This window comes from Rhea pennata, chromosome 4, assembly GCF_028389875.1.
Source record: "Rhea pennata isolate bPtePen1 chromosome 4, bPtePen1.pri, whole genome shotgun sequence".
Taxonomy (NCBI): domain Eukaryota; kingdom Metazoa; phylum Chordata; class Aves; order Rheiformes; family Rheidae; genus Rhea; species Rhea pennata.
The window spans coordinates 58,739,562-58,763,131 of NC_084666.1; the positions used below are offsets into that span (position 1 = coordinate 58,739,562).

At 37.3% G+C, this 23,570-nt stretch overlaps 1 protein-coding gene across 2 annotated transcripts in view; it reads left to right on the forward strand.

Annotated features, from left to right (window-relative positions):
- TRPC3 (transient receptor potential cation channel subfamily C member 3) overlaps positions 1-23,570 on the forward strand; it is a 46,020-nt gene that overhangs the window by 18,118 nt on the left and 4,332 nt on the right. For both annotated transcript variants that reach the window (XM_062574798.1, XM_062574799.1), the window contains exons 3-9: positions 2,909-3,094; positions 10,142-10,306; positions 13,217-13,433; positions 15,373-15,606; positions 16,990-17,254; positions 19,525-19,720; positions 21,541-21,750. In XM_062574798.1, coding sequence (XP_062430782.1) covers positions 2,909-3,094; positions 10,142-10,306; positions 13,217-13,433; positions 15,373-15,606; positions 16,990-17,254; positions 19,525-19,720; positions 21,541-21,750 — 1,473 coding nt within the window. The remainder of the gene's footprint in view (positions 1-2,908; positions 3,095-10,141; positions 10,307-13,216; positions 13,434-15,372; positions 15,607-16,989; positions 17,255-19,524; positions 19,721-21,540; positions 21,751-23,570) is intronic.

Below are 23,570 nucleotides of genomic sequence, written 5' to 3' on the forward strand. Positions count from 1 at the left end.
TAACAGTTTTACCTTTATTCTCTATGATGATTCTTTCCTTCTGGTCTAGGCTGTTTCTCCCTCATCTTTTCTAAGGTGGCTGAAACAACAGTTCTGAAATCCTCCTCTACAACATGTTTATTTGTGTAGGATCTGATGTCTAATCACTTTCATTTCTTTCTCTTAAAAGCCTTCTCTACATTCAGATCTCCATTCTAAGTCCATTGCTTTTAAGTCCATTTCACTCCTTGACTAGCTTATCGGAGTTTGCCTTCTTAAAGTCCTAAATTTTACTGATATGCTTGTGCATTCTTCCACTTAATTTTATTGCTTAGTTATTATAACTGGCTCATCTATACAGTTCTCCTCATTTACCAAAAACACATCTAAAATAGTGTTATATCTTGTTGGTTCTGTGACAACTGAATTAATGTCTTCTATGGCCTAAGGGAATAACAGGGTCCTATCAAGGTTAGGATTGTTTACTTCCTAGTTGTATGCAGGGTGTTAGTTTTCTATAGTAACACAATTCCTAGGATTGTTTGTCTGTCTCCAACAAAGTTGCAGAGATCTTGATTCATATCTGAATCCAACCTATGAGATTGTTATCTGATTCCCACATTTATCCTGTGCAGCCTTTTTTTCCCATCTTTCCCAAAATAATTTGAAAGCACTGACAGCATGTTTGTTCTTCTATCCTGTTTTATTTGTTTATATTCTCCCCAGAACATTTTATAGATGCTAAGTTAAAAATCCTAACAAAACGGGTAGTACAAGGAAGGAAAAGTAATATACTTAGGCAAAAAAAAAAATGAGTTTCGAATAAAGCTTGAAATTAAATGAGCAAATAATGAAAGAAGAGGCAGTAAGGAAGCCCTTTCCTTATGACAGGAATCACAAAGGAAAAATCTGTACCCTCAAAAGTGATTTTAAAAAAGGCCATGTGTGAAAATGAACAGAGTTCACTGATGAATGATGAACAAAGAAAAGTAGAGAGACAGAGACAGAGGAGAGAGACAGAGGACTCGGACTAGCCTTTTGATAGCCTGTTGGAAAAAACAGCTGAAGCAAACTATAGGGTGGTTGCAGAGAAGGCTTTACTGTTCCGAATTGGACACCAAAACACTTAATGCAACAAGGTAAAAGAGGCAGTGCAGTCAAGTTTCCTCCTCCAACTATAGCTTTATATAAGAGAATTGGAAGCTGCATCTCGGATGAAAAAGTTATATAAGTCAAGCTGAGAGGATGTGGACACAGGAATTGAAGACTGAGAGTTTTAGGTAGAACTCGCACATGAGCTTATAGACAACGTCACAGAGATGGAGGAAGACAGATAAACAAGCATAAACAAAAGTGCAAGGAAAGAGGCATGCAAACATGCCTAACAGAATTATCTTAAGATTTTGAGAAGCAGCCACAATTTTTGTCAGAAAAGATACAAGAAAAGCTCGATGGGAATCTTTGTGATATCAGCATATATAAGCAACTGATAAGTTGAAAGCTAAAACCTAAATTTTAGACCTAAGCTTGCGCAGAGAGAGGAGGCAAAAAGAATAAGGAGGAAGAGCATGGAAATTGTGAGCAGTATGCCAGACAAAAAGTGTGTTTGTAGAGAAAAGCATTATCACAGTATCCTAGACACAACAGTTTGATAGATGTACAGGAAGGATCACAACACGAGTGAAACTAAGGATATGGTTCAAAAGCGTGAAGTGATGGAGGAGACTGTGAGGGGAGACAGAAGAAAGACTGAGGACCAGCAATAGTTGTGTTAACTAATGATGTAGTAAGATTTCACAGGTACAATGAACTTGCTACAAAACTGGAAATGGCTGATGATATTGTGCAATATGGTGGAGGCTGGTGCGGGGTGGGGTTGGAAAGGTGTAGGGAGAGATACCTTACTAAAAAGAAATACAGGTTTCTGGAGAGCCTAATTATCCTGAGTAGAGGTTGTCTACTCAATCCTGGGAAACCTTGCTTAAAATCATAATAGGAACCAGTTTTGAACTTTTTTTAAAATGAGTTCATATTACATAAATACACTTCCCAATACAGATTAGTTTTGGAAAAGAATCTGAATGGGGGGGGGGCTGCTTTTTACAAACTGGGAAAACATGTTGGTTTTACGTACTTTCAGAAGGTAACACAGAAATACTGACTTCAGCAGTAATGGAAAGGAAGACTGATGGAATAAGAACAAATGAGGGACACTAAAACAATAAGGGATTTGGGGAAAAGGAGTAGTTTGTGACAGATATGGACAGGACGTTGAAGAAGAGGGAAAGGCCAGGAAGGGAAAATTGGGCAGAACTCTTGAAGAAAACGTGAAGTTTACCAAAGTGTGTCTGTAGACTGGCTGTGGTGTTAGTGGAAAGATGGTCTGAGAATGACTCAGAACAGGAACCTAATATAAAAGCTTGGAATCGCCCTTTGAAGATGCTGGTTTCTCTCAGTTGTCTGTATAGGAAACTTGCCGTAGTCTTGCTACAAAACACCAATATCTAATTCCCCACCGCAGCTACTCTCTGCAGTTACCCTTTGTTATTTGTGAAGCCTATCTAATGAAAGGTGGGAAGTAGAGGGGAAAGGGGAGGGGGGAATGAATGTTGTAAACGAGAGTAAAAGTAATCGGCCACTTTAGCATTGTAACAAGAACAAAAATTATATTCATAGCCTGGGAGGCAACCCTGTAAGAATTACTTCATTAATTGTCTACGTCACTGAAAGCTTTTGCTGTTCTGCTTGGGTAGGCATCAAAAAAGAAATGATTTTGCCATACAAAAATGTCTGATACGTTTTTAACTTGACATATTCTGTAAAAGTCAAACACTATTCATTTTTAGTAACCCGAACAGTTTCTTTTTCCTTGCCATTGATTCTTAAGCATGTTCCTGATGGGCCATTTTCTCTTTCCCTTCTGTTTTAGAATGACTATCGCAAGCTGTCCATGCAGTGCAAGGACTTTGTGGTTGGTGTTCTTGATCTCTGCCGAGACTCGGAAGAAGTGGAGGCCATTTTAAACGGGGATTTGAGTTCTGAGCCAGTTGAAACGCAGAGACACAGAGCGTCACTGAGTCGTGTGAAACTGGCCATTAAGTATGAGGTCAAAAAGGTAACTCTTTATGGCCAGTACTTTCAGGTGGTGTAGCACATGAACTCAGTGTCATGTCGTTATTCCACACGTATTGTGAACTGGTAGTTTATTGTGTTAGTAAAAGGTAGAGCATTCTCACAGAATGGAAACTGGCAGATGAGCGTTCCAGTGAAGGAGTTCTGTTTAATCTACATTCTACAGCTGAGAATTGATGGGAGATTTTAATGACATAAATCAGCTGTGCTAGCAGAGTTATACACAGTTGGTCAGATTCTTCTGCTGGTTAAATCAAAAACCTTGAAGTTTTTAGCTGGGCCAGATTTTTCGCTCTGCAAGCATGTATCTTCTTGCCAGTCTGTGTGATAATATCAAACAGAAGACAAAGCTATATTTATAATACCGTTGGCTTCAATCAATGAAAATAACTGATTTGTTCTTTTTTTTTTTCTTTTTTTTTTTTGGCTATCTTTGCTTTCTACCTTAAATAACTTAATGAGGCAGGTAAATTCTTGAAAGTAAATTAGGAAGTCTTAGCATGTTCTACCAGAATTCCTACCAACAAATATATATATTTTGAAACAAAAACCTGTGTTTTACTACTTTGAAAAGAAAGAGATTACTTATGTTGTCAATAAGCATATTGGTTTTTCCTCTTTTTTTAAAACATGGCAGTATATCAAAGAGCTCATCTGCTACTGTGTGGATATCAAAAAGCAACAGTGTAGAGAGAAATTCTACATGATTGACTATGTGTTCCTTTAAAAAAAAAAATCTTACAAAATTAAATCCTGGCAATGCACGGAATATGTTTGTTGACACTTAATCAGTTCGTTATCAGTTCATCAGTTTGCACATCTGTGTTCGTGTTTTGTAAAGTGCAATGTGTTTTCAGCAGATAACCCTATCAAATTACTTTTAATGAACACAATTATTTTGTGAATGAATGTTATATCAAAAAGCATAGCTCTGTATCACATAATCCATTTGACATAGATATGTATCCATGTATTATTGCAGTTTTCAGTATATAGCTGTGTTCTTCTCAAGATGATATTAGAATAGCACAGGAAATAGTTAATATGATGGCCTAATGTCAGAAGGACTCCAGCAATACAGCATTGCCTATGTTTTATTTACAGCTACCTATTTACATGGTCACTAGAATTTCCAGTCTTAACAGCCATTATAGTTTCATCATCTCTGTGAGAATTCTTGTGTCTTTCAGAATAAATAACATTGTGTTATGTGGCCACCTGTTGAGCCAATCTGCCATATAAAGTGATTTGTAAGCAACCTGCCAGAACTGCTGGGAAAAGCTCATATTCATCATGTCCCCAAAAGATGGCTAACAAAAATTGTAAACACAGATCACAAGCAGCAAATAGTTTCTGATATAGAATGTGTCCAGCAGATAAACGCATGTGAATTACTGAACTTCAAAGTAAATATATAGAAACATTAAATTAATTGAACAGAACAGAGGAAAAATCTAGTTTCAGTAGGCAAACATGCTATCGTACCTAGATAACTTACGAATTCTTTATGCTATTGAATATCAGTGCGGACCAAACTGTTGAAATTCTTGTTTCTTCTTCATTGCTGAAGACTATAATTTTCTTCCCAGAAATGGTTGTTGCTGATGAAATTCATTGCTGAGCAAAGAACCACCCAGATCTGTTAAGATTAGCAAAAATCTACCTAATGCAAGACAATTCAATGTAGCAAACTTGTTCTCTCCTGCAAGAGATTAGTTATTTGTAGATAAACTCAAGGGTTTGGTTCCAGTCACTGAGAAATGTAGTTCAGAGCATTGAAGAGCAATGATCATAGTGGGAGGAAATAAACACATGGTGCAGAGTTGTTTCCATATTCGTACATGAGCTGTCCATGTAGGTGGTCAGTACAGAAGGTATGACAAGGAAGGAGCTGGCAAATTTCTCTGCTGTGGTGCTCTTTTGCTGCTGAAATTGGCCCCATTATAACTGCTGCAGAGTATAGCAATATTCTGACTGCAGAACAGATTCAGATGTGGGAACTCCACACAGGATGCTTTCAACCTGGTAACTGTAGCAAGCAGGCAAGGATGTGGTTCATATTTCTCAGCTTTCAATATTTCTAGCTGCACTTCTGGGTTAGTTGTATTGGATCAGTTCACTGTTGCAAAATAGACAGCGCGACAAAACAGAACTGCAGTTCCATAAAGTGGCTCATGAGCGATATGCCCTTTGGCGGAGGGGAGAGATGGTAAAAAAAAACATATGAGAAGTGAGCTAATGTTCTCAGAAGGGTGGTTTGGGAAGTGCAGCTTTTAACTCTAATGAAGCTCCTGCACTTAATACCTGAGGCATTGCATAGGGAAGTAACCCATCCTGTATGAAGAGTATGGATTTTGGAGCTAAAGTTCAGACTGAAACTGCAGCCCTAACAGTGAATGTCTGAGGGAATTACGAGCCAAGAAAAACTATTCAGAGCAAGTAGTCTGGCCCTCCATGCTGAACTGCTACTGCAGTAGTGCTTCTAATTCTTGTATTGTGTGTTAGCTCTGCCTTTAGGCTGCCAACAAAATCATAGAGAAGTAGCTGACATTGGGCCAAATTCTGTAGTTCTTATTCAGATGAAAATCAGAACAGAATTTCCAAATGAAACGAACAAGTTTGAGTAAAACTACAGAATTTAATTTTCAAACACTGAAGTTTCTAGTAGATAGGATAGAAGATTCGGAGTTGGCTTTGTATACTGTGTGTTTATAAATCAGAATAAGCTAGGATCTGCTCCTGCTAGGTCTAAATTCAGTCATTTGGATGTTGTGTTACACATTATGTTATGAGTGATTACGTTATAATCATTGATACAGAAAAATATTTACATACTGATCACTTGCTTCGTGGTCATGGAGCTCAATGCAAATTGAGTCCATCTAAAATATTACAGATAATTGTACCCTGAAAAGCAGATATATAAAACTGAAATTTTTTTAGTGACCAGATATGGTCTACATGCACAGTTTTTGTTCAGTGGGATTTGGATTGAGTCATAAAATATTAGACAAATGTAATAATAAGAAAAGATAGACTTACGTAGCAAAAACAGAGAAACTTTATGGAATGCAGACTGAGAAAAGAGAAATGCAGAAGAAACAAGGTTGCAGCATGATGTGATTGGTAGGTGAAAAATGATGTGAACTGCTGTCTTCTGAAGGAGATAAAGGGGGAGAGATGGATAAACAGACAACCAGAGACAAAGTTGGAGTTGCTGAGATTAAAGACAACAAAAGCATAAATCTGAAATATTTCGGCAGAGCCAGAGAGAAGGATGACTTTCAGAGCTTTTATGGATGGAAGAAGTGACTTGAGTTGCTGTGGGGGCTTGGAAGTGGTGCAGATAGTGCAATGGCCAACAATTAAATTAATCTCTTAAGATCTTCTCAAGAGCTCTTAGACTTACTGCCAGAGAAGAACTTGCCATAACCATTGGCAGCTTACTCACTCACTCCTCCCTTTTTTGCGAAAAGAGATAGCGCAGGCAGAGCTCATTTCAGCCTCAGATCATAATGTTGATAGTCCAAGAGGAATAAACCAGCATGCAGCTCTGGATGAAATGCAAGTGGGCTGATTCATATCCTGAGGCTAACTCCTTTCTGTTTCTTTCCATTCCGTCTGATAACAGGGGGAATGATGCAGATGTTCCTTCTCTCTCCTCTTTCCAGGAGTTTTTAGCCTGCTTTTATATATATATATATATCTTCATAGTATGAAGTAATTACTGACTTTCTATGTCTTTGCCCACAGTGAACTTGCCGCAGGATTTGGCCCTTGATGGCATGAATTGAGAATGAAATTTACTCTAGCAAAAGATGAGACTGGGGCATATGGCAGAACACACAATTCAACTGGTTTACAAAAACGCACAAAAAAGTCTTTCTAATGTGACCGATTGGCAATTTTTTTTTCCTTGTATAAGCTTCAGTGGTGACAGCCTGTTTAAGAACAAAAATGTTCAAGTTTATGTGAATTTCTTACAGACTTTAAAAAATCTTATTTATTTGTCTGCCATTCTGTTATAGGCACAAACTATGTTAATATGTGATCTAACTAGGTAATGAATCACGTACCAAAATACTTTGGCACTTTTGTTTTGGAGCAAGTAGATTAAAATATGAAGATTGCTTCCCTGTTTAAAGCTCATGCAACAGCTTCAGATTCCTTTTCCCAAGAGATTTAAGGTTCTCTGTTTCCATTGCCAACTATTTGATTTTTTTTTTGAAGAAGAAGAAAGAAGTCTGCCCTATTTTACTACTGTATGTACTTTTTAATGAGTTTTGGAATATAAATGTTGTTTTGCAGGCAGGACCTGGCAAGCAAGAGTATGTATGGTACATTATGATCTCAACAGAGTAAAAATGATGATAAAATGGATATACAAGGCTTAGAGTTTTTTGTTTTGTTTTTTAAGTATAAGTAACTTGATCAAATTTCCCTTTTCATCCAACATGAAGTTATCCGAATTATTTTAAAATCCTTTCTGTGAAAATACTAATTCCTTATTCCAATTTGCTGGAAGTATCAACCAGTTTGACAAGAACATTAACTAACTTCAAATTGCAATGAGGACCAGGCTTTTTCTTCTTGTGCCTAACTGATGGCCCATATGCTTTCGTGATGTGGCAGTCTCACAGGCCACAATATAATAACAGTTACAGTGATAATGATGAGTATGATGATGATTTAGAAATGGAGTTGTAAATGTAATGGGCTGGGAACATAGAGAGCTGTAGTGTTGTTCTCCTCCCACCCCTCGCCTTTCTTCAGTAGCAGCACCCAATAAGGGCTGCAGGCTCCTGATGATATGATATGCTCCTAGTGGAGAGGCAGCACAGTCTCCTCCATCCACGTAGTAGGTAAGTTCATCCTAAAGAACTACAACAGTGCTTTAAAAATATGGTAATAATGTGCTTGTCCTCACCCACAAACTCAGCCAGAGTGATGTTAGGAGAATAAAGCTCAAAGCATATCGAAACAAATGCTGTAGTTAGACACAGCTTGTTTTGTTGTTATAGAATTGTTTGGGGAAATAGTCCCTTTCCCGTGCTGAAATTTTACTGAACCTAGGCTCACGCATCTACTTACTACTTATCAGAAAGATGAAGTTACCTGTTTAATAATAGGTGGTAGATCCTTAATGTGTGTCTGCGTTTAGGATCTAAGCATTTTAACAAGTGCTTCCTTTCAGTTTTCTGACATTGATGGAAAGATCTGCAGAAGCTGGAGGCTAATGAAACTTCTGTAAAAGGCTCAAGGGAGCAAGTTTGTGTTGGAGTAACTAATCGTCTGCAGAAAAAATAGTGCGTTTATCTTGTGTATTCTCTGCTTGTCCATTTGCTATTTGTTGTGCTTAAACCTTGATAGAGTCACTTGAATGCTTTATTTCTCTAGATGTTTGTCTTTTTAAGATTTTAAAGCACTTACTTAAGTTACAGAAATGGTTAGTGATGGCTCTGCTCAATTAGGATCAACTGATATTTTACCATTGACTTCAGTGGGGGGCAGTTAGGTCAAAACAAAGTAAATACATTTGAAAATCTTCCCTCATGTGTCCGTGTCTGAGTGTAAGAGAAGTAAGTAACACAATTTGGGTGTAGGGTCAGACATTCCAAAAATGGGCTGACTTTCAGTGAATTGAAATCAGTGGTAGTTCTGTATGCTTAGATTACTGATGATCAGGACATTCTTATGTAAATACCTGGATGTTGGCTCAGGAATGTAGAAATAAGTACTGAAATTTGAAATTTGCTCAGATATTTATACAAACTTACTCCTGTGGTTTCCCTGCTTCTGCTGCTATAGAAATAAATGAGCAGTATTGATAAATAATATAAAGCAGTCAGCAAGAATAAAAGATATATCTCAAAAGGATTTGTTGAAAATAAAATCATCTTGCTTAGAAAAATCCCTGAAATGTTTATATTTTTAGGTAAAGTATACACCATTCAAACCTTATTTGAGCCTCTGTTAAGGTGTTAACAGCTCATCACAACACAAAGAGGTCTAAGAATAGCACGAGTCTGTACATTGATAACAATCTGTATACTGAAGAACTTTTAAAACCTTAAAATAGTAAAAAGGGAGAAGTTGTTTTTGAAAATGTCAAATTTGAGTATTTAATGTTTTTCAGCTAAGATAGTATCAAAGGCACAAACTTTGAATAGAGAAAATGTAAAACTCCTGCAAAATAAAATTTACATATTTAGTATAAATAATAACAAAGCATGAAATAAAACATCCATTATAAGGTTCTTGATGACTTGGAGCATCATCAAAAGCATGAGACCATCTTATCTGATTCACAAAATGGAATTTCTGTGTGTTACTGAATGATAAGTTTTATCTTTCACAAAACATAAAAATGTGTGTGCAATAAGTGGCTTCTAACCTATTTTTAATATCCAAAGTAATTCCAAATAGAGGTGATGACTTGCTTCGTTGATGCTAATGTAAGAATAAAGAATCCTTTCAGTAGCCATCTCTCTGCCTCTGAGGAGGTTTAAACATTTGTGCTACATTTTTGCTTCATTTATTTCTTGTCTTAATAAGTTTTAAACTTAAAATGTGTAGCTGTGAAGGAAGTATTTAGAATGTTTGTAAAAGAATCAAATCAAATGACAGCAACTTCAAAGGAAGCCTGTGAACAGTATGTGTGAGAAGGGGAGAGGGTGGATGGGTTGTGGTCAAACCAGAATTTCTAATCTCCATCAGTCTGATTTGCAGAGAAATTGTTGCAAGATAGGATTAAAGCTCAGTGTGACACTGTTCTAATGATGTATCGAAGCTTCTATCAGTGACAGCTGTCCACATGTGCAACCCTTTCCCCAAAGTGCTGCTTCTAATCAGCTCAGCAGTTTTTTCTTTATTTATCAACCTTCATTTTAAAGGAAGGGGAAAAAAATCATACTTATTAAGATCTGAATTAGCACCAGATGTTTAAGGTTCACTGTTCATGTATGCAATATTTATATGACTTGTATTATGAATTTTAATATGTCTCAGTTTTCATTCTTCTTCTTTACAGTTTGTGGCCCATCCCAACTGTCAGCAACAGCTACTGACTATCTGGTATGAAAATCTCTCAGGATTACGGGAGCAGACCATAGCTATCAAGTGTCTGGTTGTGCTGGTTGTGGCACTGGGCCTTCCGTTTCTAGCCATTGGTTATTGGATTGCACCATGTAGCAGGGTACTGACTTTTATAAATTGCATATTAAAATATCTTGTATTATTCTGGGTGCTGTTTTTCAGTTTCTGACATCCAGAATGTAGTATTGTGCCTCTAGTTTGCTGCTTCTGAAATTGCTGCTCCTAAATAATTGTATTTTCAGTGATCTCTAGTCACTGAGCTAAATGATGCTATTTGTTTTATGTTGCATTGTAAAGAGAGAACTACACTGATGAAGCTATAGAGGGAACATAAGTTGTTGTTAAGTTTAAAGAAAGAAAAAGCCCTTCTCTGATATTTTTTTCCCTAGTTCTTTAGATCATGCTCACCTCACAGTCTCTGCTATGCAGGTGAATTCTTGTATTTGTTTTAGTGCTGAGAGTTTTTTTTAATAGTCACTACCCAGTGGCCCAGAAGATTCTGTAACAAATTTTCTCTGGTGGCATCTTAAGATCAGATATTGTTCCTGTATAGACCAGCAGTAGAACGTCTGTTGACTTCAGTGATGCAGAATTTAATCCTAAATTACTGTGCTAGCAGGTCTGTTTACCAGCTGAACCATAGAACAGCAATAAAATTAAATACAGCTTTCCAACCGTGTGGTACTATATATTCATAAGAGAATGTAACTGTAAACACTTACCTTTCTTAAATGATGCAAAAATGAATGGGTGCTTCCATATTCCTTAACAATCTCAAGATGAAAATAACAGAAGTTTCTTTGAAATCCTTACAGTCTGCAACATGTGAGCTATCTGCAAATGCAGCATATTGATAGACCTTTAGTAAATCAGAAGAAGTAAAAAGATTTCTCAGTTTCATTGGTTTTTTTTTAAAGATTTTTTTTTTTTTTTAATTTTAAGTCAATTTACTTCTGAGCTGAGCATGGTCTTATTTTCTTTCAGTAACAACTGTGCAGCAGAGAAATCTGTTTCACTCAGATTTATATTATGCTTTTGTAGTTCACCTCAAAAAGGAATAAGATTTTGCTCATCTCTTGCATATTTCAAGAGAATCTGATGTTTTCTCTGCATTAAATATTTATTTGTTTACTTTAAAGATTAACCTTTATGAAATGGTATAATTGTTGCTTAAATTATTCTCTAAAATGCCACTTTCTGTAATTATTAGTAGTGAAGATATTCCTTACAGCTCCATGTCATAGAAACATATTAATATTTTTTTTTAGCTAGTGTCTAATATGGAAAAGTGACATTTGTCCTTGAGCTTTAATTCCCAGTACCAGAAACACCTGACATTTTTGCTAGTGCTCATGTCAAATAAAAGTACTGTACGTTTAGATCAGTTGTTTGATACTGTAATTTCAAAATGCTTTCTAAAGGTCAGGAGCAGGAAAGGATACTGAGGTTGTTTGCATGGGTAGTAAATGCTATTGAACTATTCTAAAATAGTTCAGTGTGTGCTGGTCTGCTCAGTCCAGAGTAGCTGACCCTAGGTTCAAAGAAATCACTCTGTGAAATGAGAAAGCTACTTACAGTTCCCCATCTACTGAACGCAGTTGTTTTCTTACATTAGTGCTGCTGATGCTGTACTTCACAGGGGATTTTGGGATGTTGCATAATCCTGGTAATGTATGTGATAGTTCATCGTGATAGAACTGTATATTGGCATTAATAAAGATTGGCCATTATGTGCAGGGCAGTGGAGTCCGCTGTTGTACTGAAGGAGCCAAAGAGACCTTTTCCTTAGCTGGTGTGCAGCAGCTAAGGTAAAGAAAGCTGTCTGGTATCTAGCGCTTCACACCCTGTGTGGATGGGGAACAAGCGTAGTCACGCTTAAGGTGCAGAAATGGGATGTATCCCAAGGGTATTAATCCCTCCAAAGGGAAGTAAGCTGGGAAAGACTAGTAAATTCAAATGTGCAGTCTGTCCTGGAGGTCTTCAAAGAGCGCCAGCAGGGAGTCTTAGTACCCTCTCTGCACTTGAGCCGGTGTGTGAACTAGTCTGTGGTGCAGCCTTGCTGATGCTTGTGCTCTTTGAGTAGCCAAATCAGGAGGTTGCAGCCTCACTGGCAGCATTAGACCTTCACTGCACGGGTAAAGGCAGCTGGCAGTATTACCCTCAGAGAGGTGGACTGCAGCTCTGGTGCCTTCAACACTGGCTGCAGGCTAAGGCTAGTACTGATGGGATCACAGACTCCTTTCTTACGCAGAGAGTAGTAGTGACAGTCCCATTGCTCTTCCCAGTGTGGTCTCCCGGATGCCAGCTGATTCCCTCTGCTGCAAGACTGCCTCTGCATATGTAGAGGTACAGATGTGAATGAAATAGGCTGAATTTATTTGAAAATAGTAAATGTTCTGATCTTGTCCTGCTTATGCCATTGTGGTACAATAGTCCTCATTGGTTTAAGTACCCATTTAAAGGTCATTCATCTAGGACTTTTGCTATGAACATATGTTCTGTGATTGCAGTACAGTAGCCAGAGATGAGGAGATGAGTCTGTAGTTCTTCCCAGAGCTAGACTGTAGCCGTAGACAAACTAATAGCACTTTTTCTTGTTGGTATGAAAAGCATTCTGGTATTTAGGTCCTTTGTTTGTTTGCTTTCCCCCTGGCTTGCTTCAGTCCCCCACTGGCATATGTGAGCATTAGATCAGATCTGTTCTGGTCACTGCCACTGCCTATGTTTCTAATTCCTTGGGAGTGTTTCCCTGCCAGCATTGCCATCTAGAGTTTATGGAATAACGTGAAAACTCTCTAACAGGATGACATACCCCATAGGGTTGCTTTGGGAGTCTTGTATTGGGAATAGTACGGTGTAGCACTTTGTTGTCCTTAACATCCTTAAGTAGAGAGTAAAAATTTTTGTTCCTGATTGTCCTGAGCTCTGAGTCATGCTTCTGAAATGCTTGATGAAAGAGTTTTTCTTTCTGTGAGAAAGATGAGTGACAGATTTCATTTTGCCTTCACAGCTTGGAAGAATTCTTCGAAGCCCATTTATGAAATTTGTGGCACACGCAGCATCCTTCATTATTTTCCTAGGCCTGCTGGTGTTCAATGCTTCAGACAGATTTGAAGGTATAACAACGCTACCAAATGTCACTGTTACTGATTACCCTAAGCAGATCTTTAGGGTGAAGACTACCCAATTCACCTGGACAGAAATGCTGATCATGGTATGGGTACTTGGTAGGTATATTGCCCCTTCATCTCTATGTCAACTCTTTTCCTGAAGGCAGATTCAAAAAGAAAGGAGAGACACCTAGGTCCCAAACCTTCCCCACAGCTGCTGCATAAATACTGAGGGCAGATTAATGCCTGAAAACTAGTGAAAGTATCTCTATGCTGACCCCTCTTGCAGTGTGAGGTAAAACTATTTCGGAAGAGCAGGTTGGGGACATAAAAGGAGTGGCTGGACTGCTTTATACCTGCAATGTAGTGCAGCGCCCAGGCAAGAATAAGGAAGCCTCTGTGGCAACGACCCCAGCACAGATGAGGCTTGAGGCCATTTTTTTCTGAACTAGAGCAGAGCAGGGCAAGGGAGGTGTGGTGAGAGAGGGCAGGAGTGCTGCTGGTGACTGTTGCCCCCAAAGAAGGGGTAACAGGCTAATCAGTGGCTGGAAGGGCACCTGGAAAAGTGTGCCATTGGTGCCAATACTTTGCTGAACTGGTGTTCTTAAACAGGGTCAGGAAGCTTGCTTTGCTCTGTGTGCCAGAAGGTCAGGAGGTCCCACTGCTCAGTGCGGATGTGTTAGCTCAGTAGTGCTCATGTGGCATTACTACTTACATAGCATTCAGGAGAAACCAGAGTTTCCACCCGTGTCAAGGGGCTAATGAGTCTGTTCCATTACTCAGTCCCATGTGCCACCCCACACTCCCAAACCTGGTCACCTGCCAGCCTGTTTGAAACTATTTATGGCAGAAAATACTATCTTCTAGTTCTTTGTCAGTCAGGTGCCCTGCGTAGGTAGGAAAATGCCGGTTAGCCACATGATAATATAGCGTTCCCAGATTTTACTAGCTGCAGAATAGAAAGGAAATATTACTCTGGCTGTTACATGAAGGTACCTCGCCCTGTTTTTTCAATCATCTATGTCTTCTGGTTTAAGCACTGTTTATCTTAAATTACATTAGGATAAGGAGATGAGTATCCCTTGTGTATGCTGCCTTTTGGGTAGTCCCAATGTGTGCTGGTGGGGAACAGCCTCTTTATTTGATGGAAGGCAAGGAAGGCAAGGATTGTGATTTTGGTGGCTCAGGGACTTGGTCACTCTGCGAAATTGATTGGCACTTGAGAACCAATGAAGCCCAAGCAAATCCAGTGCATGGCTGCTGTGCATACGCTTAGGATGACAGCAAAATTACGGTTTAGACTGAAGAGTCTGTGGCTCAAGCTTGTTCAGAGCAGAACCCCTTTGCAGTATCCTAGGGAAACAAGGGAAAAAAAAATCATCTCCTTTTTTTTTCCCCCTCACAAACCTTGAAGTAAGCAAAAATCATGATTCTCAACAATTATCTCCCTAAGTTATGATAAGATTTTTGTTTGGATTAATTCCACATGAATGAATCTCTGAGGAGGGGTTTGAATAAGAAAGTTGAATTACAATAGCTGAATTCCACTTTCCATGCTGAAAAGTGTCTTACTCTCTGAAGTGGAGAACCAGTGCTATAATTTTGCCATTTACATTTTGTCATCTATACAGTTGTGAGTCATACTTTTCTGTAACAATTAAAATCTTCTGATTAAGAAGTGTTATGTGAATGTGAATGATAAAAAGAGGAGTTCCTTTTTTCCACATTTAAAATTCTTCCTCCTTCAGAAACACAACATGTTGTTAGGCTTTTGCTTTCATTGCCTGTGCACGTTCATTGCAAAGTTGTGGTGCCCTGTTATACAGTATGGAGATGGCTGAACTTTATCCTGGTGTATTGATTAAGATCTGGCAAATTGATCAAACCCATTAAAACCAAGACAGCCATATTAAGTGTATGACAGTTCTGTGACATTGCAAATAAGTGAATTTCTGCTCTACTTGCACCACCTGGTTTTGTGTGATGAAAGAATGCAAAGAGCTTAAATAAAAACAGTGTGGCCAACATCGTTATGTTTTTTCATTTCTTTTTGCAGGTATGATGTGGTCAGAATGCAAAGAGCTTTGGCTGGAAGGACCTAGGGAATATATCTTGCAGTTATGGAATGTTTTGGATTTTGGGATGCTGTCTATTTTCATTGCTGCTTTCACAGCCAGGCTTCTAGCATTTCTGCAGGCCACAAAAGCACAACAATATGTGGACAACTACATTGAGGAGAGTGACCTCTCTGAAGTCACACTTCCACCAGAAATAGAATATTTTACTTATGGTGAGTTTAATTTTTCTGCAACGCGGACCTTAAAATAGAAAATCCGGTTGGCATTCATTTCAACTGTGAAATGCACTAACATGTTTAAGCTTTAAAATGAGTATTTGCATGTGTTTGTCTTCATAGCATTATCTAATGATTTCTACCTCTGTTTTTTTTTCCTGCTATTTAAACAGTACTTGTTATGCTAATTTGATAAACAAGTTTGCCAATATATTAAAACCAAACAATAAGTAAGGACGAAATCAATTCAAGCGTAGCTATACACAGTTTAACTTTATGAACTGTTTATACCAAACCTGAATTTGAGCTTTTGCTTTATAAACAGTTCCAAGCTATCTTTTATTCTTGACTTAACACACAACAAATAGTTTTGATGTGAATTTTTTTTTTTTTTTGGTTGGTTCAGCAGAATCATTCATATTCCTAAAGGTCTATCAACATTTTAGGATTAAGGAAGAAGCTTGTACCAATTTTTCCCCCAGTAAAGTCCTGTTCAAATAGAACAGAAGTATTAAATAGTTATTGCAGTGGAAAAATTGTAATTAAAGGTGTCAAAAATTTCTATTTGAAGCTACCAGCAAAGGCCTGTGTTTGCTGTTGACAGAATACTCCAGCATACTTTATGAACTTCAGTATATTACAATAACAGACTTGATTTTATTACTTTAAGTGGTATATAATCAGTCTTAATTTGTACATATATATTATTTCTGTACATACATTATTTTGGTATCAAGCACATTTTAATTCAGTGGTATTTTGCTACAAGGATGCATTAACTCATATCATAAAAGAATTTATGAATTTATGTATAAACTCTATTTCTGAACATATAAGTAAAAATCATGATCCTATTGACATTGAAGTCAATGGAAAAAATATCCATGACCTCGGTAAGGTCCAAATTATATCCTGTATTTGTAACAATGGCAAAAGCTTTATATAATTAACAAATAATAACAGAGGTTTCTCAGCCTCTGTTAACTCTCATGTTGGGGTTTATTAGTGGAGAATTAATTACTGGCTTTAGCCAGTCCATATTAAAAAAGCTGATCACATGGTCATGTTACAAAAGGCAGTAAAGAAATTATTTATTGTTACACAGTTCAGGTTAAAGCACACACTGTGTGCACTCTTTCATCTTGAAGCAAGCATAAATTTTCTTCTAGCAAAAGTTAATGTAATTTACATTCATCATTTGTGACTTAAAGCAAATAGGAATAGAATAGCAACTATACAGTAGCAGTTGGTAGACTCCCCAAATATTTGTCTCAACTAGTTTCAGACATGTTCATGACAAATCCTATCAACATGGTATTACAATTTAAACATTGTAATACAAAAGTTCTTATATTTATGTCTATATTTTATGTCTTCCAGCTAGAGATAAATGGCTCCCATCTGATCCTCAGATAATATCGGAAGGCCTTTATGCAATTGCCGTCGTGCTTAGCTTTTCTCGGATTGCATATATCCTGCCTGCAAATGAGAGTTTTGGGCCCTTGCAGATTTCACTTGGAAGGACTGTTAAGGACATTTTCAAGTTTATGGTTCTTTTCATTATGGTGTTTCTTGCATTTATGATTGGAATGTTCATACTGTATTCCTACTACCTTGGAGCTAAACTAAACCCAGCCTTTACAACGTAAGTATGAAGTTACGTTAAAGCGAAAGGAAATACGAAACTTTCAGTTTTTCATAAAGGTAACAAAGTCTGTGAGGTATAGCATGCTCTCTCCTATCATTAAAATGTAATGGAAGGCTGCTGAAGTTGATGAGAAAACAGGTATCTCAGAGCCTTAGAAAGCAGAATACAAAAGCCTGATTCTATCCTCTGTACAAAAAGGATGCTTTCATTAAAATAATTTTACCTCTGTATCATGGTAATCATACAGACTTGTGGACAACCAGCTGCAAGAAAATGTTACTGATTTCCTGTTTTCCCATATCAACCAGTAAAATTACAGTCTTGAACTGTTCTCTGTAAGACCTAATTGAAACAAGGAGAGGGATTTAGCCTAAGTGTCAATAATAGGCCTCCAAATAACACTTTAATCTTTCAAGAAGTGAAATTAGCAATTCTGTAGATGATGTGTCTGTCTTAGCTCAGTACTAAAAGAAATCTGTGAACTTCATTGCCCTCTTTTGGATCAGATTTACAATCTGCATGATAACTGCTTATTATTGATAGTTACATGAGTGCAAAAGAACACTGGCCGTAGGTTGTATCTTGTGCAATTAGATTGCTTGCCATGACCTTCTCAGAAGCGTCTGTCTGATTTCCATTTTTTACTTTCTGAAACAAAGTGATGTTGGAACTGATAAATATTTAGGACATTCCAAATTAGAGGTAGTTCCACAGGTTGGTGAAATTCAGAACTTTTCTTTCTCCTATCTTTCTACGCAAGATTGAACTTCTATTAAAAAAAATGCAGTGTTTTCATTTATTTGATTCCATGACTTTTTCCTTAATTTGACATGACTTTTCATACTTACTCTTTCTCATTGTCTTTCCTTCAGATAAATAATGAGATATAATGATATTTATGTTACAATTTCTGGTACTAGCTGTTCAATATGAATAATGTTTTAATACTTATTCATTGCTTAGCTAGTGGTTTTATTTTACTAGACGATACACCCATTCCTATATTATTTGAATTTAAAATTATTTATCAGCATTAAAACAAGTCACTCAAGATAGATGTACTGGCTTATTTTGGATACTTATTAAAATATAGCTGTGAATGTCTGTTGGTTCACCTTTAAACAACACAAAGAAGTAATTTCCAGTGGATTCTGTACAGTGGGGTACAATGGAAGGGACATTTAAGTACGATCAACTTTTTATTGAACTTCTCTTAGCTTCCATTCTTTAGTCCACCTCCTGGTAAGGTATAGAGCAGAGCTTTGCAGTGAGCTGCATCCTCACTGCATGGTAAGTCAACCTGTAGCAACGTTACGCGGACAGAAAGCCAAGCTCTGCAGTCCGCCCCTTGATCTCAGTGGCAGATGCCTGCCTCTCCGCTGAACGGATCGGACGGGTGTTAGACCTGTGCGCTGTGGAAACAACAGTCACTTTGTCATGAGAATCAGAAGGCTCCCTGGTGCCCTATCACTGTAATCATTTTCCTTTCCCATCACAAAAGCCTTCATGGGGTCAGATTTCCCTGGGTTGGAAGAGGAATGGCACTGTCACATGCCCCGAAGGTCTGAAATAGGCAGTCAGACAGCTGTCCAAGAGGTCTTGGCAGCTCCCTTTTCTCGGAAATCAGCCTGTCCTGAACCCAGAGTCTCGGGAGTATTTAGGTCCCTGCAGCCTACTGAAGTGATTTGTGATTCCCACTGTGATTTCAACTGTGGTCTTGAACAAACCCCATGAAATCTGGTTTACCAGTTCTGTTGCCGAACCTGCTGCTACCTGGTTTTGGATGCAGCCTTCCTAATGGAAGGTTTATTTAGGAACTCTGTGAAAGAAGTGCAGCAATTTTCTTACCTCCAGCCCCATTTTTAACTTTCTTAGGATAGGGAAAGTCTGCCCCCTACAGAATTAAACAGGAAAATAATGAGATGAAAATATGCATCATCTCAAAACTTGAAAATGTGATAGCCTTCTAGTTTCTTTTTCTATTGAGCTTTCAGTCTTTGACAAATATTTTTTTTTTCAGTAACTGAATGCATTTTGCAGAGTTACAGCTACATTATGCATGATGTATTGGAGCACAGCGCAGAATTCAAGCACTCTGTGAACACATTTTCTTGCATGTTTGTTATTTTGATCAATGCCTAAATTAAAATCTCTACAAACTTCGGTCACGGACAAATTACTGGAGATTGCTTATCATTTGTTCTAAGCACAGTATATATATTTATTTGTGTAGCTAGTAATAATGCTCTCCTCTTTTTTTCATACAGAGTGGAAGAAAGTTTCAAAACTTTATTTTGGTCAATATTTGGTTTGTCTGAAGTAACCTCTGTTGTCCTCAAATACGATCATAAATTCATAGAGAACATTGGTTATGTTCTTTACGGCATATACAATGTAACGATGGTTGTAGTTCTGCTCAACATGCTGATTGCAATGATCAACAGTTCATATCAAGAAATTGAGGTATGCCTGTGCTCTCAAGTTGTTCTCTTTGGTTATGTTGGAAAAGGGCAGAATTATTATCTTAATGAGTACATCTTGATATGCAAAAGTACAGTCAAGGGACTACCTTATGAAGGAGATGACAAAAAATACCATGCTCTAAGACTGTCTTTAGCTGGCAACCCAGCCAAGGTGCAGAGCCTTACATGATCTGAACAGGTAGTCTATCTTGTGCCAGGTGTGCACATCTAAAGAGAGGCCATCCATCCAGAGATTTTACAATCAAAACTGACATTCAAATGAAGACTCTGTGAAGTAGAAAAGAAAGGTAGTTGGCACAACATTTTAGACTATGACTCGTTCATTCCCAGTTTCTTTAGGATGCTAACTGCATGTTTTCTTAAATGAACACACTTCAATCTTTGGATAGATCATTAGGGTGTGGATTAAATGTATTTTGATGCATTTTTTTTTAAATTGAAACCTGATTTGCATTTCCAGGTCTTAAACTTTTTAACTAAATATGCAGGAGTTGGACTCCTCCATATGGAGGACTTATGTTCATGTGCCACTACTGTACACGCTTTTGTACATTTAGGTACTGTACTTGGAATATACTAAAGGCATTTACCCACATAATTGTTTTGACTGAATCACACTTTACAATGCTTACAAGCTTAGTTATGAAATACGTACTTTTTTTCTGCTTTAGCTGCAATATTAAAATTTGATTCTCAACTTAGCTGAACTTTGTCATGTGCCCTAAAAACACAATAGAGGTAGTTCTCCAAATCTGCCAAATAGCTCAATGGAATGAATGACTGAAGTTCACCTGCAGCGGCTGGTTGCATTGCTCATCAAAAGAGATGTTTTATTTTAATTTTGTTTTGATGATAAAGTATCTTCATTGTTAATGTTAATTAAAATAGGGTATTGAGCATCTGACTACAATAAAAAAAAAATCAGAAACTGTAGTAGAGAAAACATCTGCTTTAAAAAATAAAACTGAAATTCCTGAAATGAAAATAAAAGCGTATTTTTAATGCCAGTCTTCCAGACCATAAATTCTGATGTTATTCAGAGTGCTACATTCATATCCATGCACAAACACTGCCCTGGCAAGAGAGAAATACCTAAATCTAACTACTAATGTAAAGATGGTTGTGTCATATGCAATACTTTCAATGGCTTCTTGGAAGTTTAAGGGAATTCTGCAAGAAAAAAAAAACAGTTATACTAAAACAGCTTTTAACGCCTGGAGTAAATCAAGTCCAGACTTGCAAAACTTTGGTAAGAATGTATCAGGACAAAATCAGTTTGTCATTTTTAACGGGATTTCTTCATGAAAACAAATTTGATATTTTATGTTGTCCTTTATAAGTCACAGTTAATGTTTGTAGTTATGTAAAAAGCTGTGGACCTTACTAGTTTAAACTGTACATACCTAGAAACCAATACAATTACTTTGTTTGCATGAGTACAAAATTCATATAACTAATTTAAAGAAAAAGCAAGACTTTTAAAAACATAGTTCCACTATAAATAGCAAAGAGCTAATATATTAGCTTTCACTCCATGCAAAAATAACTCATCTGAATTGTTCACGTGCTTGAACCAAGTACCAGTAGTGAGAAGCTGACATAGAGAGAGTGCTGAATTTTAGTTAAAGTAGATTGAGAAAGCAGTTGGGTTTTTGCAGAACTACTAGGAGTCTTACTTGCAAGTAAGTAACATTGCTGTATAAAATTTCAAAATGTTAGATATTTAAAAGATGCTTCATTTGGAATAAATTTTGCATGTCATGAAAATAAAGCATATACCTGTTCTGTATCTTAACACAGGACGACAGTGATGTAGAATGGAAATTTGCTCGTTCTAAACTCTGGTTATCATATTTTGATGATGGAAAAACATTACCTCCACCGTTCAGTCTTGTACCAAGCCCCAAATCCTTTTTCTACTTCATCATGAGGATCATTAACTTTTCAAAGTGCAGGAGGAGACGGCTGCAGAAGGACATTGAAATGGGAATGGGCAATTCCAAATCTAGGGTAGGTGCTAAAATCTTGTAATAATGAGGCATTTTTGCATCTCAACATTCTGTTTTCCTTTACATTTTAGGGGATAATTTGTCCTCCTGATGATAGGAGGGTAATTAGTTAGGCATTTATATTTATAGATCTGTAATTCATATTGTCATATGTAAAAACGTGTTTATAATAATAATTTAAAAAAATGAGAAATGAAATATGCAAGTAATTTGCACATGAAATGACGTAAGTATAAAACAAAGAAGCTTTCAGCCTCCACTAGAGAGATGTCATCATACAGTTTTATTTCATGGATAACGACTGGGAATATGGAGAGCTAGCTTCTCCTTTAACTAGAAGAGGCAACAGATAAAGTGTGGTCAGGATGGTATTTCACTCCCTACTATCAAAAGCTATGCTGTCTATTCCTGCAGCAGAGTGGAGCAGGAAAAAAGGGAATTGGTGGTAATAATCTCCAGCACACTCCTAACATTCTAAATTGGGGTATCTAGATGTTCTGTGCAAATATTAGTGAGTGCAGTGTCACAACACCTTAGTGAGATTTAGATAATTCCCCGTTTTGTTGCTGGGAAAGTGGGGCACAAACAGCCTAAAAATGATGCATTTTTTTTAATTACCCTCAAGACTTTGCATTTTACAAAGACCGAAAGCAGTATTTTGAAAATCATTTTTGATTTGTTTTACCATAAAATAATCATAAATGTCAACTCTCTCTTTTTTTGTAGAAGATCTCTGGAGCTTAGGGCATTTGTTTTGGGCTACTGAATCTTTAACAAAGACAATATTTTCTCCAGTTTTCTCTATGTAGTGAAAGTAGATGTATGTTTTTAAAGATGACAGTTTTAATCAGTTGAGCAAGGAACAGTTTTTGCTGCTAACTGCTCTATTTCTGGTCTTTAGCATTGCAAATGTTTAAAAAACATAAAAAATGACTAAAAAACTGTAACACACTAAAGATGCTCTTTTATAACAAAACACTTAGTCCTTCTGATCTATCATAGAGCAGCAGCTTAGAATGTATGGCACTGAAGAGTGAAAATCAGGTTTGAGATGCTGCTGAGGCAAGTGAAGTGGAGCTAGTTTTCTTGAAGTACAAACCAATTTTTTTTTTCTAGGAAAGGCAAGATATATCCCTGGAATATTTTTTTGTTTGTTTGTTTGTTCGTTCTCTGCAGCCTCCTCTGAGCCAAGCTGGGCTGACACACTGTGCATTATACTGTGTACAAAGATAAATCCTGGCTCACTCTCTAAGAAAAATGGTGGCTGATCTGATGTGTCATTGCCCACAGGAAAGAGGAGGATCTGCAGTAAGCACAAATAACACACTCCTGACCCAACTTTCTTAAGTAGCAACAGGACTTGTCTATGCACAAGCTGTATGCAGAATACGTTGTACAGGTGCAAGTTGACTTCAGATTGTTCCCTTGCCACCATGAGAGGTCAGGTGTTACTGGTTCAGTGGCTTTAATTGGTCATACAGAAAATTAATGACAAATACAGATTAGGGATTTGAGCCTTCTCCAATGAATACACATTTTTACTCCACTCTTATCAGCGTATCTAAGAGAAGAAGCAGGCAACTGATTTGGTAGTAACAGATGTTGTGCATTAGTCACAAAGCCATCTTGTTCAAGGCTTTTTCCCCCTTCTATTTTTATTCCATTGTTACAAAAATATTAAATTTGGGGGAGAGGGTATCCTCTGATAATTGAGCAGTGACCAGTTTTCTATAGGTATTATTATTCCTGAAATTTGTGCTTTAGAAGAACACCTTTGCAGATGCTTTGAACTGAATAGAAATGTTTTGGAGCATTCTTGTA